General features: G+C 38.8%; 2 protein-coding genes across 4 annotated transcripts; both read right to left on the bottom strand.

Annotated features, from left to right (window-relative positions):
• Positions 1 to 1323: 1323 nt before the first annotated feature.
• On the bottom strand, positions 1324 to 7813 carry tmem39b (transmembrane protein 39B). The gene is made up of 9 exons (XM_044143661.1): positions 7472 to 7813; positions 6645 to 6847; positions 5121 to 5340; positions 4844 to 4927; positions 4551 to 4705; positions 2779 to 3112; positions 2500 to 2687; positions 2295 to 2415; positions 1324 to 1702 (listed from the first exon to the last, which is right to left on the bottom strand). Exons 2-9 carry the CDS (start codon positions 6773 to 6775, stop codon positions 1469 to 1471), a joined length of 1467 nt encoding a protein of 488 aa, XP_043999596.1. The 5' UTR covers positions 6776 to 6847; positions 7472 to 7813; the 3' UTR covers positions 1324 to 1468.
• Positions 7814 to 10443: 2630 nt separating this feature from the next.
• Positions 10444 to 15921, bottom strand: khdrbs1a (KH domain containing, RNA binding, signal transduction associated 1a). Of its 3 annotated transcripts, none has more exons than XR_006373263.1 (11): positions 15584 to 15918; positions 14747 to 14874; positions 14012 to 14128; positions 13765 to 13911; positions 13553 to 13677; positions 13186 to 13444; positions 13029 to 13105; positions 12879 to 12940; positions 12605 to 12781; positions 10795 to 10854; positions 10444 to 10721 (listed from the first exon to the last, which is right to left on the bottom strand). XR_006373263.1 is itself a non-coding variant. In XM_044143665.1 (9 exons), the coding sequence occupies exons 1-9, from the start codon at positions 15672 to 15674 to the stop codon at positions 12672 to 12674; spliced, it is 1116 nt and encodes a 371-aa protein (XP_043999600.1). In that variant the 5' UTR covers positions 15675 to 15921; the 3' UTR covers positions 11854 to 12671. The 3 variants fall into 3 exon arrangements, 1 of the variants encoding a protein (XP_043999600.1); XR_006373262.1 differs by having other exon boundaries at positions 10444 to 10718; XM_044143665.1 differs by lacking the exons at positions 10444 to 10721; positions 10795 to 10854 and having other exon boundaries at positions 11854 to 12781; positions 15584 to 15921.
• Positions 15922 to 16049: the final 128 nt, after the last annotated feature.

The raw sequence follows: 16049 nt of genomic DNA, 5'->3' as shown, positions 1-16049 counted from the left end.
TCTCTCACCTGTTCCCAAAACTCCACTGATGCGCAGCACCTTGGAAAAATTATCATACGCTTAAACGTTTTGCATATTTTGTGACGTTTCAACCGGAAGCTTTAAACATTCTACTGGGATTTTATGTGATGACTGAAACAAAGAAGTAAAAAATGTACAGTGAAGACACATTTGATACAAATGAAGCAAAATAAAAATGTCAATAAGATTTTAAAACTGTACAATTCCGTACAGTATGTTAGCCCACTTTTGCTGAAAAAACCCCATAGATGAAATCCAGGGCAACCAATTCAAAATATTCAGCTACTTGAGAAATAGTCAGTCTGGCTTAATGTCAGTATAGGCTTCAGGCATTTTATAGAACACTGTGGGCACTCTGGTCAAATTAAACCAAACTGAGCTTATTGTCCTGTAAACAAAAATCTACAGTTTATAGAATATTTTCCTTGCATAGACAATCTCCAAAATGAGTCCTGGTGGTTGCAGTATCATGATGTTGGACTGTTTTTCTCCAGCAGATCACAGCTAGTCAGAGCTGAAAGAGGATGGATGGAGCTAAACATGGGGCAATTCTGGAAGAAAACCTGCTAGATCATGCAAAATACTTGAGGCTGGGACAGATTCATCTTCAAGGAGGAAGATAGTAAACATACAACCAGATCTATAACAGCATGGCTTAGATTGAAGCTTATTCATGTATTTGAATGGTTTAAAATTTAAACATAATACAGTTTAGAATCTGTGACATGATTTTAAAATTGCTGTTCACAGGTCTTCTGTTTAGGACTAATCAGACTGATTGAGTTTGGATTATTTGCTAAAACCTAACAGGCCCAAAGACATCTTTCTTAAAATCTACAGAGCTGGTAGAGACACACCTCAATATGCAGATATTTTTCAGAGTAATTTGTAAGGAAAACCATAGCAAAAATGTAACCTTTTAAATTTTCTAACAGGCTGTAAAAATTGTTAATAAACCCATAAGATCTTCAACGATGTCCTTAAAAATCAAAGGAACTTCATCTGTTTCTGTCTCCACTTTGTCCCCTTAATGCTGTTCAGTCTACTCTTCAATAATTTCATGCTACATTAACCATCCAGGAAAAAGAGGATGTTTCCGACGTGAATTATTAATGTTCAGCATACCAACAGTCTGAAAACTCAACGCTGCTATGAAAATTGGTTGTTGATGGTTGCATTGCACCTGCGTCGCAGTTAACTTTTTCTGATTTAAGTTCAAATCTGCACAACCTATGAACAATTCAAGAACATCAGATTTTTCTGTAAAAGGTTTTAAAGTCAGGAAATAATAAATATGAAACACTTTTTAAAGTAATACAAAAATATTTATTTTTCTTATGGCAATTCAGAACAAAACTGACACAAATCTGGCTTGTAGAAAAAATACAGAACTCTTAGGCATGTTTATCTTGTTCCATAGCAAGCGTGACCAATGACAACTGGAGTTTTAGCTGACTTTCTGGTCCGATGAGCTGTTTGAGAACGAGTATGCCTTTCCTAGGACTATTCTGTCTCTAAGGAGCTTGAAGAAGGCGTAGTAGTTGCTGAAGAGAATCAGGGCCAGCGATATCGTCTGATGCCACTTTTCCGAGCAAATGAGCGAGTAGAGCTGGTAAAAAATCATGGCACCTTCCAGGATGATGAGTATGTTTAATATTCGTAAAGGCTTGTTGAAGAAAAACTACGGGGGAAAAAAAATGGGACAGGTTAGTGTTGAAATGTGTAAATTCACCTTTTGTCACATTTAGCCTCAAACGTCTACATGTTTTATGGGAGTTTTACATGATACACCAACAGGACGTTGCAGATAATTGTTAAATCGAAGGAAAATGCTGCACAGTTTCAAAATTTGATTATGTGAGAGGGACAGGGAAGCAGGTCAGAGTTGACACAAACATTGATGGAGACAGACAGAGGGTAATCACAAGGGGGAAACATGTTAGAAGCTGCAGAAGACTTGAGCTTGAACAGCAGCAAAGTTTCTACTTCTAGCAACACAATCAGACCTACATTTTCATGGTAGAATGGCCTAATCAAAACCCATACCCAAATCTAATTGAGAATCAGTTAAAAGACTCAGAAGCTGCTGTTCAGACACTATCCAATTAAATTAACCTTCAGCAATTTTGTGAAAAGAAAAACTGTAAAAATGTCAGTCTCTTGACCTGCTGGCACTGATATGGAGCGAATTCAGATTTTTGGCAAGGTAATGTGGTTTCCTTTTTAAACTAAAATTAATGCAATATAAAATCTCTTTCTCCAGCAAGACTCACATAGAAGCGATAGTGGGAAACATCTGAGGGGACTGCAACGTTATAGTGACCCATGGCTTTATAGACATTCTTATTATGTTTTACTAGGACTCCCTGTGGCCACATGTACTCTTCAGTCCATCTGTAAAAGGAAAACAAAACACAGTATGACTCATTAGACTAGAAATGAGTCTGAATTGAGGTAAAAACAAACAAGAGTACGCACATGTGCTGAAGGACGTTGGAGCAGAGGGAGGGGTCAACTTTCTGCCAGCAGCCCAGGTGAGCGGCAGCTTTGTGAAGGAGGTCACAATATCGAGGCGGCAACAAGTGTCTCATGAGGATGACTGACGTGCTGACCGATACCAGTATGAAGAGCTCACAAGACCACCGCTTGTCTACATACTGGGTGCTCTAGAGCACCATACACACAAAGAAATATATCAACATTTTTACGTCAAAGAAGCTGTATTTAAAAACATACCAAGAATGAACAGAATCTTACCTTTACAAACCACACGGGTACAAACGCCACATAATACGCGCTGAGCATGGAGCTGACCAGCACTTCCTTCATCCTCCAGTTGAAGTCCATCTTCAGAAACTCCACCTCTTTTCGAATGAGGTCAGGCGACAGACAGCAGGCGTGAGTGGGCATGGCCTGGACTCCATACAGCTGGCTGGTGTGCTGCTTCCAAGTCTCCTTCAGCACAGTGAAGTAGTCCCTGCTGCGGCTCACGCTGCCGACCTCTTTGGAGCCGATGCTCGCAATCGGCGAGAGAGAACCCGCTCGCTGGAAATCACAGCTCAGCCGGAAGAACGGGATATACATCCCAAATCTGTGGGAACCAACACCTCCCTTTAGATATTTGAAATGTTTCATAGTTTTACAGTGATAATGGTATCAAAAGGGACTTAAGAGGGGAAAAGTGTTTTGTAGCCCATTGGAAACACATTTATGCATTTATGTTAACAAAGGTAACATGTTAATATCTAATTTATTCATATACAGCACTAATGACTGTTATGTTTATTCAGAAATTCAACATTTTCTCTCATTTACAGGCTTTACTGGCTTCTTATTTAAGCATTTATAGCACATTTATGCTGTTTACAAAGGTTTTAAATGTCCTTTCAAAAATAGTTAAGGTTTGTTAAAGTAATTTACAATTATGTTTAGATTAGATTAGATAAGCTTTATTGTCACCAAGCAACAATTTGCTGTGCAGACTGCAACAATTGCAGATAAATATATAAAAAAGTAAGAAGATAATTACATTAATAGTACACCACAACAATGTAGCACATGTTGCAGTCATATATCACCATACTATGTTTCAACTTGTCTTTAATTATGCATGAGGTCAACACTAACAGGAAGTATATTTTATTTTGTAGAGCCAGAAGTAAGTTTGTTTGTAAAGCAGTTATTAGGGGTTAAGTCTTTTGAAATGACTTAGTCATGTATCACTTAAATCATTTTCAAAAAAATTAATGTGATCATAACTATGAGACCACAGAAGAAAAAATGAATAGACAGCAACAGATGAATAGCAACCAATGCATCAATAAACACCACTGTCAAATAAAACAAATGTATTAACATATCAAGTATGGAGTCCTAAGATAATTTCCAGTCATCTTAAATAAAGATAAAACCGAGTCATTGATATTGAGTTTTGCTATTCTGTCCCCGTTTAATTTTCTTTTTAGCAACATTTAAACCAGTGACAATTTGGGTTGTTGTTATAGCAACATTAACGCTCAGAGTTATTCTGGCCAGAAGCTAAATATGTCAGAAAATATTTCCAAACACTGAAAAGGTAATCGAAAGTAATAAAGATCCATCAAAAATGCAAGGAACTAACTGTTAAATCATTCAGCATCTATTTCAAACTTCATCAAGCTATTAATATTTAACTCATTCTTTTCAATAATTTATATGAAGAAATTCAATATGATACTTAGGAGGTAATAACCAACACTGTAGGGAAACAAAGCTTGAAAGCCAATACTTGCCCCCTCAAATCACCCGGAAACATTTTGGGTGAACTAGAGTTACTTAATAGTTACTTGGATTAAAACTTGTAATGACAGGAAACAGCAGCTGGAGCATCAACGGGGAAAACGTAGAACTCAACTTATTGCTTCAGATGAACACAGGGTCAAGGAAACACAAGGAAACTGTTAAGTCATAGCCTTCACTCATATTAGACTCTAACTGTCCTGCAAATCTAAAATTTGTAGTTTTTTTTTATTTTATTTTAGAATACTTACGGGTAGCAAAGAAAAAGCAGGCTGAGGACAGAGTAGGTTCTGAACAGATAAATGAGGGACCGACAAAGACTCCAGCCTGTCAGCGTTAGCACTGCAAACCGGGCCATCACTAAAAATATTGAGTGGGGGAAAGAGAGTTTCCCACTCTGTGACGCCTGAAGGAAAAGGAAACCATGGTCAGACATAAGCAGAGTTATGCTCAGATGAAAATAACGTTTGTACAACAGCAGCTATTAACCACATAGATGCCAACATGGACATCGTTATCAGCCTCCACCAAACAACAAACTTACCTCTTTTACAATGGCTCCAATCAGCCTTCTTGCCAGTATGATGATTGTGAACACCAGCATGTTATAATCAATAAGATGAAAATTCTGCAAATAACAACAGTGATTAATTACACTGATTAATTAATATCATTAAACTACCTGGTTTTTTTTCTTCACATCTACAATTTTATTTTTAAGTTTTGAGGTTATACATTTCTTGCACAAGTCAGAATGGAAATTCTTCAAGTAAACAAAATAGAAGTTTGTGATCTGCAGAATGTAATTTGTGCGTACTGACCAGGGACGTGTGTGAGGGAGGGTGTGATGGAGGATACCACCACACAGTCTTGTAGATGTTGACATAGTGGACAAACAGGGCGATTAGGTGGCAGAAGAAGAGATGAAGCTCAAACAACACGTTTCGATCCATGGACAGCTCGGGGATCTTGCAGTGCTTGAGGGGAACTACAGTCTGAGCGGCGAGCGGTGGGCTGGACATGCATGTCCCAGAACCGTTTCTGCAGGCAAAACCTGAGCGTTAAAAAGTAATCATACCACTTGAACACCTGGACTGCATCCTGCATTTGTATTCAGCAGCCCTCGGTCAATGTTTTATAGAACCAGCTTTCACTGCTTTTATAGATTTGAGGGCTTTTCTCTACCAGGTACTGTATTATACTGGAGTGTCTGTGAAAACGCGTACCTCAGATTCGTAATACGATTTAAATCTGGACTTTGACTGGGCCATTTCAGCACATGAATATTCTAAGCCATTCTAAGTACATCTGGTTGTGTGTTTAGGGTCATGGTCTGGCTGAAAGGTGAACCTCCTCCCCAGTCTCAAATCTTTAGCAACCTCTAACAGGTTCACTATGATTTTACCTCTCTTCATCTAACCACCAACTCTGACCAACTACTGAGTTGCTCCTGCGAATATGATCCCTGCAACGTAATGCTTCTACCCCCATGTTGAAGTATGCAGATGTTTTTTTTCTTAAGATGATGAAGGAGCGTGAAGTAGTCTTGACATAATGGATGGATCAATGTGGATTGTGCCTTTAAATAAGTAAACAATGGTTACTGTAATCCCTGCACGCACTGCAGCTAACTGGAAACCTGACTTCCCATTGACTTTCCTTCAATTTCTTCTTGCCACTTTTGTTATGGGGACAACTAGTAGTCAACCTATCAACAAATTCTCCAACCTGAGTGGTAGCTCTCTGCAGCTCCTTCAGATGCATCATTGATCTTTTGGCTCTAATTAATATTCTCCTTCCCTAAACTTGTCTGCCAAGCTGGAAAGTCGTGTCATGGACAGCTGAAGTTGAGCCACTTCAACAAATATTTATATTTTTTTCCAGATCTAAATATGATCACTTTAAAAAGCGATACTGAAAGCTTAAGATCTGATTCCTACCTTAAACTTTTCCACAACTTCATCCCTGAGCTGGGTGCTGAGTTCTTTGGTCTGCATAATGCTGCTCGTTTACTAGTGTTTGCAACCAAACCTCAGAGTCCTTCACAGAATAGCCGGATTTACAGAGAGTAAATGTGAATAATATTCTACAATATATGACATCTGAAGCACACTAAAAATTATTTAATGGCATCAGAGTACATACACATGACACACTTCTCCCAAAATGATTGTTTACTTTAAAAGTATAAGCTTCTCAGAGTTAGTCTAACATCCTAATAAAGTGCATTAAAGTTTGTTTTTGAAATGTATAAACACTTTTGCAAAGTACTGTGCAGTTTTTCAGTTGGCAGGCGCTGAACTGTGCAGCACAGATGAGGTGAGAAGATAAAACGTGAGACTTGCCTTGCACGGTTTCGCACCCCGGTGACTGGAGAGCTGGTGGTGTGGTTGCCATTGCTGACGGAGCCTGGATCACTGCTTAACGGAGGTCTGCAGTAGGTGGTCCGATTCGTCCCTCTCCTTCCACCGGCCATCGCAAAGACACCCACTGTTCGCCTTTATACTTCCTGTCTAGCTGCGTGAACTCTCCCTCTCTTTTCTTGAACCTGTTTACATTAAGGCAGTGAGTCAGTAGTAGTACACTGAAATGAATTAATCGTGCAGAATATGCAACTTATACATTTTTTTTTTAAATCATACATTTATTTTTTGTGTGTGTGCGTACATTCCATGATTTCATGTATCAATTCCTTGTAAAACATTGCTAAGCGGATGCATCAAATAGAGCCTAAATGAACAACCTTACAACCTAAAGGTCGTCAATGTCATTATAAGCACCTGAAAATATGCAACAAAACTAAATGACAAGAAATATTTCATGCAAAATAAGCATGCATGGAGCCCCATGTTGATGGTGCAAAACAAGTTCATTCAAGCTGCATAGCGTCCCAAATTTGGCTGCAGTTTTTGCGGAAGCTGTCATTACAAGCTAGCAATGCAGCTACAACTGCTGTCTTTCTGCTTTGAAAATATACCACGGGTCGTTTGCATTTGAGATCCTTAGCACAAGCGCGGGGAACAACAGGGATCACAACAATGAGACCCCCTGTCTTTCCGCCAAGACCACGCTAGATTAAATATCAAGATTCAGGCCTAAGCTAACAGAAAGCTAACTGGCTAACAGGCTACTATCCAGGTAAACAGACTACGGAGGAAAAATATGCGCTTACCGATGTGGGTGGTCAATAGGAAGCTCGTCTGTTTAACTGATAAAGGATTAATTTGTCACATTTCTCAAAACACTGGCTGTTTTTGCACTGTACCCAGCCAAGACACTCATTGTTGATGTGAAACAAGTCGCTGGTGGGTGGGGGTGCGGATATTAAATGTGGGAGGAGAGTTATTTAAAGGGACATTCAGACACTTATTTGTCTCTCTTGGAAATTTAATGCAACACCAATATGTACCAATTAAAATACCAAATATTATAAAATAAGTTATTTCAGAAATACATAGATAAATGGACAATTAGACACCACTTGAAATAATTCTGTTTTATGCTGCTGTGCGCTCCACCTTTATGGCAGAAATACTAGAGCAGGAAATATTGTTTTCCCTGAAGAGAGTCTTTTCAGTGCTGAGTTTTTGGATTCTTTCTAGTGATGTTACGTGATGAGCCGAGGCTTCGAGGCGTGTGTCGAGTAATGGAGGGGGCGTTTCCGTAAAGCGCGTATCGAGGCTTGCTTCATTTAGGGGAGGAGCCGAAAACGATGACGTCCGAAGCCTCGCTGCCCGGCTGTACCACGTGACTGCTTCGGGAAATGGCTCAGATTTTGTAGCGCGGTTTGACAGCTTTATAAACCCCACAGGCTCCATTCAAAATGTGGGTTGTTGTAGGCGAGTTGCGGTCAGTTGAGAGAGTGGATAGAGTTTTGATAGTTTGGATTGTGGTTATTTAGTTTGAGACAGGTAGGGAGAATATATATATATATATATATATATATATATATATATATATATATATATATATATATATATATATATATATATATATATATATATATATATATAAATAAACAAACACTACAACTTCCCCCACCCAATAGGGCAGTTTCACTAGGAAGTCATAGGAAAGCACGGGCCGCCGCACGTCGTCCACAACTCCTCGTCCTCTGAGAGAGAGATAGAGAGAGAGAGAGAGACAGAAACAGAGACAGAGAGACACAGATACAGAAAGAGGGAGAGAAAAAAGACACAGGCAAAGAGAGAGAGAAAGATATATAGATCTAGAGATAGAGAGAAACAGAAAAATAAAAAATAGATATTTACAGAGAGAAAGAGATAGATACATACAGACAGAAAAAGAGAGAGAGAGAGAGAGAAAGATATATAGAGATAGAGAGAAAATATATATATATATATATACAGAGAGAGAGGGAGACACAGAGAAAGGAAAAAAGAGAAAATCCTATCCTGTCCCACAGCTATCCTATTTTTAATTTTAATTTTAATTCTAATATTAAGGATACGTGAGTTTTCACCACATGATTTAACTTGAGTTACCTTGAACTCCAATACCATCATCACACATCATAAGCAGATTTGCTCTGGAATAAGCAAGGTATTGATCTAAATGAATTTTTCCCCCTTCCCCCTTTATTTATTTTTCTGGGATTAATATTTAATGTTTTTAGACTTTATTATTTCAGGACTTATAATTGGGTTATTTATTTAATTTGAGCTTTTTACTAATAATCTCACTATTATAAATAGGATTGGTTAGTTAGTTTTAAAGTTCTTAATTTTTATATTAGGATTTTTAAGAGCTGTGGGACAGGAAAGGATTGTTTTGTATATATATTTCTCTCTATCTCTATCTCTATACATCTCTTTCTCTCTCTTTGTCTCTTTTTTTCTTCACCTTTTGTGAAGTCATTCCCAAGAGCCATAATAGACAAAAATTCAATTCATCACACGTGTTAAGATACAGCTGGTTGTGATTATACACCTGGCCAGTAGGTGGTTTCGTGTGCACATGAAGCCTCAAGAAATGAACCCTTTCTCGAACCAATTGGCTCAAGTGGTTCAATGCCTCATGAGGCTTCATCTCACCATCACTAATTCTTTCCATCCATTTCCCAACAAATTCTTATACTTTGTAGAATTGTTTCTAAATTTACCAGTTTTTGCAACGTTCTTGACATTTTGAGAACAAAGTAGTAACTAGGTTGGCTTGAAAAATCTGCACATTTCAAATGATGCTGAATTTGGCTTACAGTTTTCCAATCAGTATATGCACATGGCATCAGGAAAAAGCTGACATTGTTGTAATCAACTGCAGCTTTTATAAACACTATCAGTTTGGCTTAATAAACTCAGGAATAAAATCTGACAAGGGATTCAGTTAAGAAAATAAAAACCTCCATGCTTCCGCATTTGTCCACTTTTTCTCAAGACCTGAAAAATACTTTCAAAATCTATGAACCCTCTGAATACTAATCACACCAAGGTGTATGCATACAAAGCTGGGAAAATGTACTCCTTCACATCTTTTTGCTTTCCAAACTTAAGATAACCTGAATAGAGTCATTTTTAATTGACAATTTCAAAATCAGACCAATATTCAACTAAATTTGACACAGTGCTAAAAATAGACCAACTGCCAGTTGTCTCATCCTTTGCAGAAACCACCAGAAGGAATTTGCAATGGTTGTCAAAACATTACTTTAGAATATTTTCAGCCACATTATTATGTTTCTATGAATGAAAGAAAATGTCAGTATTCAAATTAGAGAATAGTCTACACATTGACTATACCATTCTAGAAGTGAGCTTGCTGCTGTTATGAACTCCATGTTTATGGTGCTAGAACACGGGGGCCCAAAGTTGGTACTCCAGGGCCACATCCTGCTTGTTTTAGGTCTCTCCCTGGTGGTAGAAACAATCTTCTGTTCCCCTTAGGCCTTCTAATGACCCATCATTGGATCCAGGTGCGTTAAACTTGGGAGAGAACTTAAACATGCATAATGTCGGCCCTCGAGGACCAACTCTGGGCACCCCTGTGCTAGAATATCAAATAATGTGTCCGATATTAAAATGTTTTCACATCCTAAGCATTTCTGTGACAAAATGGAGAAAAAGCAAATACTCTCACAACTGACAACATCTATCCATCTAAAGGCTTTAAAGAAAACACAACTGATAAATAAAAAAAATTTTATTTTCAGATTTTCTTTCTTTTTTTTATACAAAACATGAGTAAATGAGTTGTAAAACATTTTAAAAAGTTTGGATTCAAATATAAAAATTTTAAAAAAGGCACTCCAAGCTTCAGCAACACTTCTTCAAGCACCTCATTCATAGAAGAGGTGAAATTCAGCCATCAAACCAGACTCATTCACCTGGACAGCATTTGGTCCAAGCAGCCCTTCACAGGAACCCTGCACGGTCTCAGTTTGCAGGGAATTTCAAATGGACCTGCTGAGCACAGCAACAACAGTCAGCAAAACTTCATAAAACATCAAAACCTGATTTCGTTCTTTTCCCAACTGACCTTACAGGCCTGAGCTGCTGGAGTTGAACCTATCAACTGCACCAACACAGTTCTGATAACCTAAGAGGAGAAAAAGAAATGAGATCCAGAACGTACAAATGTCCAAATACACCAAGTGAGTAACAAAACATGCAAAACTAATTTTATACTAAATAAAAAGTATCATGCAACTCGAGCTGAAGAGTTTTTGCCCATTAATGGAATGTTTTAAGGCTTTGAGTGCAGCTACTCATTTTCATTAAACTACATTCTACAGAAATAACCAAGATGGATATAATTATTGAGTGGAATGAAACAATTATTGGTTTTATTTGAACAAGAGTTGCATCACAACCACATGATTGTTTTGTGCGTCTTAATTTTGCTCGGAATAAACTACTGAATATCACAGCATAATTTTGTACTTTAATGGTTTTGATGTTTTGGATGACTTGCATTACTTAAACATGTTTTGCACAGAAAATAAAATAAAAACAGAACAAATCTAATAAATGAGTGTTGGGGTTAGTTTTACCTTCTTGTGGCGACCTTTAGGCTTTTAGAATCCTCTCCTCTGCGATATTTTTCTTTTATAAAAAGCAGCCAGCATGACTTTGCATCAAAGTCAAGTAAGATCCCTGCAAGCTTGATTTGGGGAATACTGTTGAAATTCAGTCATTTTCAAGTGGCTGGAGATACATTGTGCTCTTGAGAGCTCTGAGAGATACACTAACTAAAGATTAATGACAATACATGTTAAAGCACTGCATCATTGTCAAGTCAAACATGAATTTGGCAGCACATAATCTCAAGTAATGAGCTTTATTACGTGTTTTTTTTTTTTTTTAAAGGTGACATTACAAGTGCCATTTAGTTTGGATAAACAGACGAAGAGCGTAAAGTCATTGGATGGGAAAAAAAAACAAACGCTGCCCCTTTTTTTTTTGTATTTTTCAAATTGCGGTCAGGTTGAACGTGTAAACATACAAGTTTAGTCAGCATCGGGGAGCCATTGAGGACCATTTTCACAAAGTGAAGATAATCCTTTGGTACAATAAAGGCAAAAATACCAAGTTTAGATTGATTAAAATGAAACTAGAAACTTTATTGAAACACGCACTGCAGAAAAACATTTTGGGATATGTTTAGTATCCTATTTAGTCAAAAAGGTACACAAGAATTGAGCATTTTGGAGACGGCACGACTTAAACCATACACAGTTATCCTAAGATTATGTACAAAATATTGAGGTGGCTGCAGCCTTGTATCCTTCAAACTTAACAAGAAATTATATCAGTATAATTTTGCACGTTATAGAATGGCTTACTATACCAATTGTAAAGGTGGCAGAAAGACGGATTTCTATATTTTAGGAGAAAACTAGATTGGCAATGTTGAATACAATAATGAGACTTTTGATGCAGATCAAAATATTGAAGGCTGTGTTTAAATTTGTTTTAGGTATATATAAAATTACACTGAAGCATTAAGAGCAATTAATGTCCAGTCATGAAGGACTTTTGAGAAATGCAGCCTATATGGTAAGAGTTTAATCGCCACAATCACAGTTTAAAGTTAATCATTAACTGAAAAAGCCATCAAATATCACTAAAATATCACTTTTTCCATTTAAGTTTAAGTAACTAATTCCTTACTATGCAACTGAAACATTTAAATGGAAACAGATAAACAATGGAAAAAAAGAGCCCTCTGCTCCTCGTGCTTCTTATCTGGTATTCTGATACATCCAACAAAATGTTTCTAAGTTTAAAAAAACACAAACATAAAATAAACCGTAAAAAAAGGGGGAACAAACGAGAAGGGAAATTACTTTTTGAAAAGTTAAGCCTGTTACAATCGGGAGACAGTTGCCATAGCAACTCTCTACCGGTAGTTGTTCAGTATCTGACGTATGGATGCTCCCTGTATGAACCCTTGGACTGCCGCGTCGGGGGAACTTTGCCTCCGGCCCCGGAGCCGGACCACGAGCTATCCCATTCACCCTGACCTACAAACAGGAGACACACCAAAGCACAGTTAACCTTTACAACGTCGCACACAGGACCACTTTGACTGTAGTGGTTCAATAGTACAGAGAAGCATACCGTAGCTCTCATATGATGGATCCTGTGCTTCACCGTGTCCGTAATCGTAGTATTCCGTATCGCTGAAAGCAAAAATTAAGAAATGAGAAAACACATTCAAGGCAAAAAAAAAAAAAAAAAAAGAGTGAAAAACTCTTAAATTTGACTTACGCTGGAGCAGGCTGCTGACTGTAATAGCTATCATATCCCTCATAGGAAGGCTCAGCATAAGACTCCTCATATGAACCCTAAATGGAAAAAAAATTGTACATTTAATAAGAGACATTGCCATCAGAATAAGTCTTTATTTACTTTTCTTGAACCTTACATATTCATCGTAAGGTTCAGGTTTGGGCTGTGACCCTGAAGGACCTGCTTGATGGGACAGGGCTGAGGCGGGGAGCATCCTTTGCGCTCCGCTCGCAGGTGGCCTGGAGCGGCCAGAGGACCCTCCTCTAGCTGCAGCAGAGGGTGGTCCGCCCCTACCGGCCGGGGCCCCTCTGGGCGCGTTTCCTCGAGACATTCCGCCACGGGGAGTTCCTCCACGCATCCCTCCTCTGAGATTTCCACGTGGCATCCCTCGTCCCCTAGGAAATAGATATATATTTTTGTACAATTTTTAGATATAATTTATATATATATAAATAAAACTTGATTAATATTCTTTAACTATAAATTTTCAAACTTCCACTTACCTTGGCCCTCCTGCGCCAGGTGGTCCACCTCTGCCCCGTCCAAGGCCACCTCGTCCCCTTCCAGAACCATCTTGGGATCCATTCAGAAACTGAGGGTCCATGTAGGGGTCATGCTCACCAGGCTCCTGTAGTTACATTGGAAAAGTTTAAGAGGTTACAAAATTGTACATGAAGAGCAGATTAAGGTAAATGGAATAAAAGATTTCACTAACTGGGATGAGGAACTTCTTGACTTCATCCATGGCGTGAGCCATGCGCAGGTAGTTTTCTGGTATGGGTGCTGTAACCTCGATGAACACATGCAGCTCCATGGCTAGGTGAGCGTATTTCGACTCGCCGCCCTTCCTGAGCTCTTCCTCCTGAAAAATAATGCAAATAATTTATAAATATACATATATATATATTACATCCTCTGAAATGAGCTCCAAAGGAAGAAAAAAAATAGTCCTATGCACAAACCTTGTTCTTGTCTCTCATTGAGCCTTTCCCCAAAACTGAGATCTTCGCCCCTGTCTCTTCCTGGAGTCTCTTGATTGTGCTGCCCTGAGGCCCCAAAAGCTTCCCGACAAAGTTGACCTGCAGAATAATGACCACCTCATTCAGCAGCATGTCAATGCAACATTAATCTGTATATTTTTTCCTCCATTAACACGGCATTATTAAGATGTAATAACTGTAGAACTGCTCATGCAGAAACAAAGACAAATGCACGACAGCAACATTGAAGCTGCAGTTCCAGTGGAAGAGGTTATGGAATGAGACGGAAGACAGGACACTTAAAGACATGCTCAAGACTTTTGATCCCACTGCTTCTCCTTTATGTCAGTAGATTTTTCAGTGTGGAAATTTAAAACAAGTAAAGCTGCAAGATGCAACGTTTATAAAAATGTTTTCTGCATATCTCAAGCGCTCACCATGTTGCATAACATGCCAGACCAGTACTTTTAGACTTAAGCTGCTCATCTTCAAATTATTCTTCTCATGATAGTTACAACAGGTTTTAGACAACTGTATGATATATGCTTAATGCATTTTATTTCAAATACCTCAACATACAACAAAACTGTTTCAGCAGAACACAATTACTTTTTATCCAATCAATTTTGGAACACTGGAGCCTTTTAAATGCCTAAAGCTGAGCATCTCAATAGTACGGCCTTGCAAAAAAATCTTGCAGCAGCAGCTGATGCATACCCTGGGATACTGCTTGGTTGGGATGAGCACTCGCTCCTTTAGTTTCATAGTTTTGGTGGCAAAAAGGTCCAGGTAAGTCTCCTTCTCTGGTGTCTTCTTGGTTTCTCCTTTCTGGATCCTCTCAATCTCTGCAATAAAGAATAAAAGGTTTATTGAGTTTATTTAGGTATAAATTAAAATGCATACACATCCATTGTCTAACACACTTGTCCCTAGTGGGTTCGGGAGGGGTGATGGTGCCGATCTCCAGCTAGAGGAGGGAGTTGGGGAACTGGACGGGTCGCCAGTCTGTGGCAGGGCAACAGAGAGACAGACAGGACAAACAACCATGCCAATTAACCAATTAACCTGAAGCCGGAATACCCGGAGAGAACCCACGCATGCACAGAAAATGCTAACTCCGTGCGGAAAGACCCCGGGCCGGGAATCGAACCCAGGGCCTTCTTGCTGAAAGGCTACAGTGCTACAAACTGCTCCGCTGTGCAGTCCCACATCTAAAATACAAGATAACTTAAACCTCATATGTATTGTCTATGAAGGTCTGTGCTGCTCATCGGGATGCAACAGTTACAAAGAGCTACTCGATTCCTTCGATTGTTACCCAAATGTAAATGTTTTATTTAATCAAGTTTCATTGTATCTTATATGGCTCGTAGAAATAAGTTAAACATGTTAATCCAGAGAAGGGGTCTGACCCAAATGTCCACCAACCACGTGTTTTAATACGCCATTGTTCAGGCCTGCCCGCGAAAGACAAGTTGATGTCAAAATAACTACATAAAACACTTTTTTTCTTCAAAAATCCATGTTGCATAACACATGAAATAATCGCATTACCAGCAGTGATGAGCTTCATGGCGTGTGTAAAAGATGAATCCAGGCTGTCCTTCTCGGCCAGGAGCTCAGGGAGGTATTTAGTGTCTTCCATTTTGATTTTCTTTCTTTGCTAAGGCTCGACTATGGCGGACTCGCTGATGCTTGGTTTTCTTGCAGTCGTTGGAGGCAAAACTGACTCGCTATTTGTTTACCCAATTAAGTGGGTTTATTCAGCTTATTTTGTCTTTGAAAATGCTCTTGGTAAGGAAAAATATTAGCAGACTGCGAAGCGGCGAGCCCGGCCGGTATTTCTCCTCAGCAGACAAAGGAGGGATGGCGCAGCAGCATTTGAGAGGAAAGGGAGGAAGGGACGTCATAATCAACCAGGGACATCCGCTTGGTACCCGCTTCGTTTTTATTTTAGTTTTTTATAATTTTACTTTGAGGGTTTCCCCTCCCCAAACCATTATTGAGTAATAGTGTGTTT

The sequence above is a fragment of the Gambusia affinis genome, linkage group LG16 (assembly GCF_019740435.1).
Source record: "Gambusia affinis linkage group LG16, SWU_Gaff_1.0, whole genome shotgun sequence".
Taxonomy (NCBI): domain Eukaryota; kingdom Metazoa; phylum Chordata; class Actinopteri; order Cyprinodontiformes; family Poeciliidae; genus Gambusia; species Gambusia affinis.
This window is presented reverse-complemented; position numbering and strand designations above follow the sequence as displayed.

Excerpts from the sequence above, each read along its gene's own strand:
- tmem39b (XM_044143661.1), bottom strand. The coding sequence starts at position 6,775 with ATGGCCGGTGGAAGGAGAGGGACGAATCGGACCACCTACTGCAGACCT. Across the intron at positions 5,341-6,644 it reads GGGGTGCGAAACCGTGCAAG|AAACGGTTCTGGGACATGCA; the intron begins GCAAGTCTCACG and ends TTTTGCCTGCAG. Across the intron at positions 3,113-4,550 it reads CTGCTTTTTCTTTGCTACCC|ATTTGGGATGTATATCCCGT; the intron begins GTAAGTATTCTA and ends TGGTTCCCACAG.
- khdrbs1a (XM_044143665.1), bottom strand. The coding sequence starts at position 15,674 with ATGGAAGACACTAAATACCTCCCTGAGCTCCTGGCCGAGAAGGACAGC. Across the intron at positions 14,129-14,746 it reads CAACCAAGCAGTATCCCAGG|GTCAACTTTGTCGGGAAGCT; the intron begins GTATGCATCAGC and ends ATTATTCTGCAG. Across the intron at positions 12,782-12,878 it reads TCCATCATATGAGAGCTACG|GTCAGGGTGAATGGGATAGC; the intron begins GTATGCTTCTCT and ends TCCTGTTTGTAG.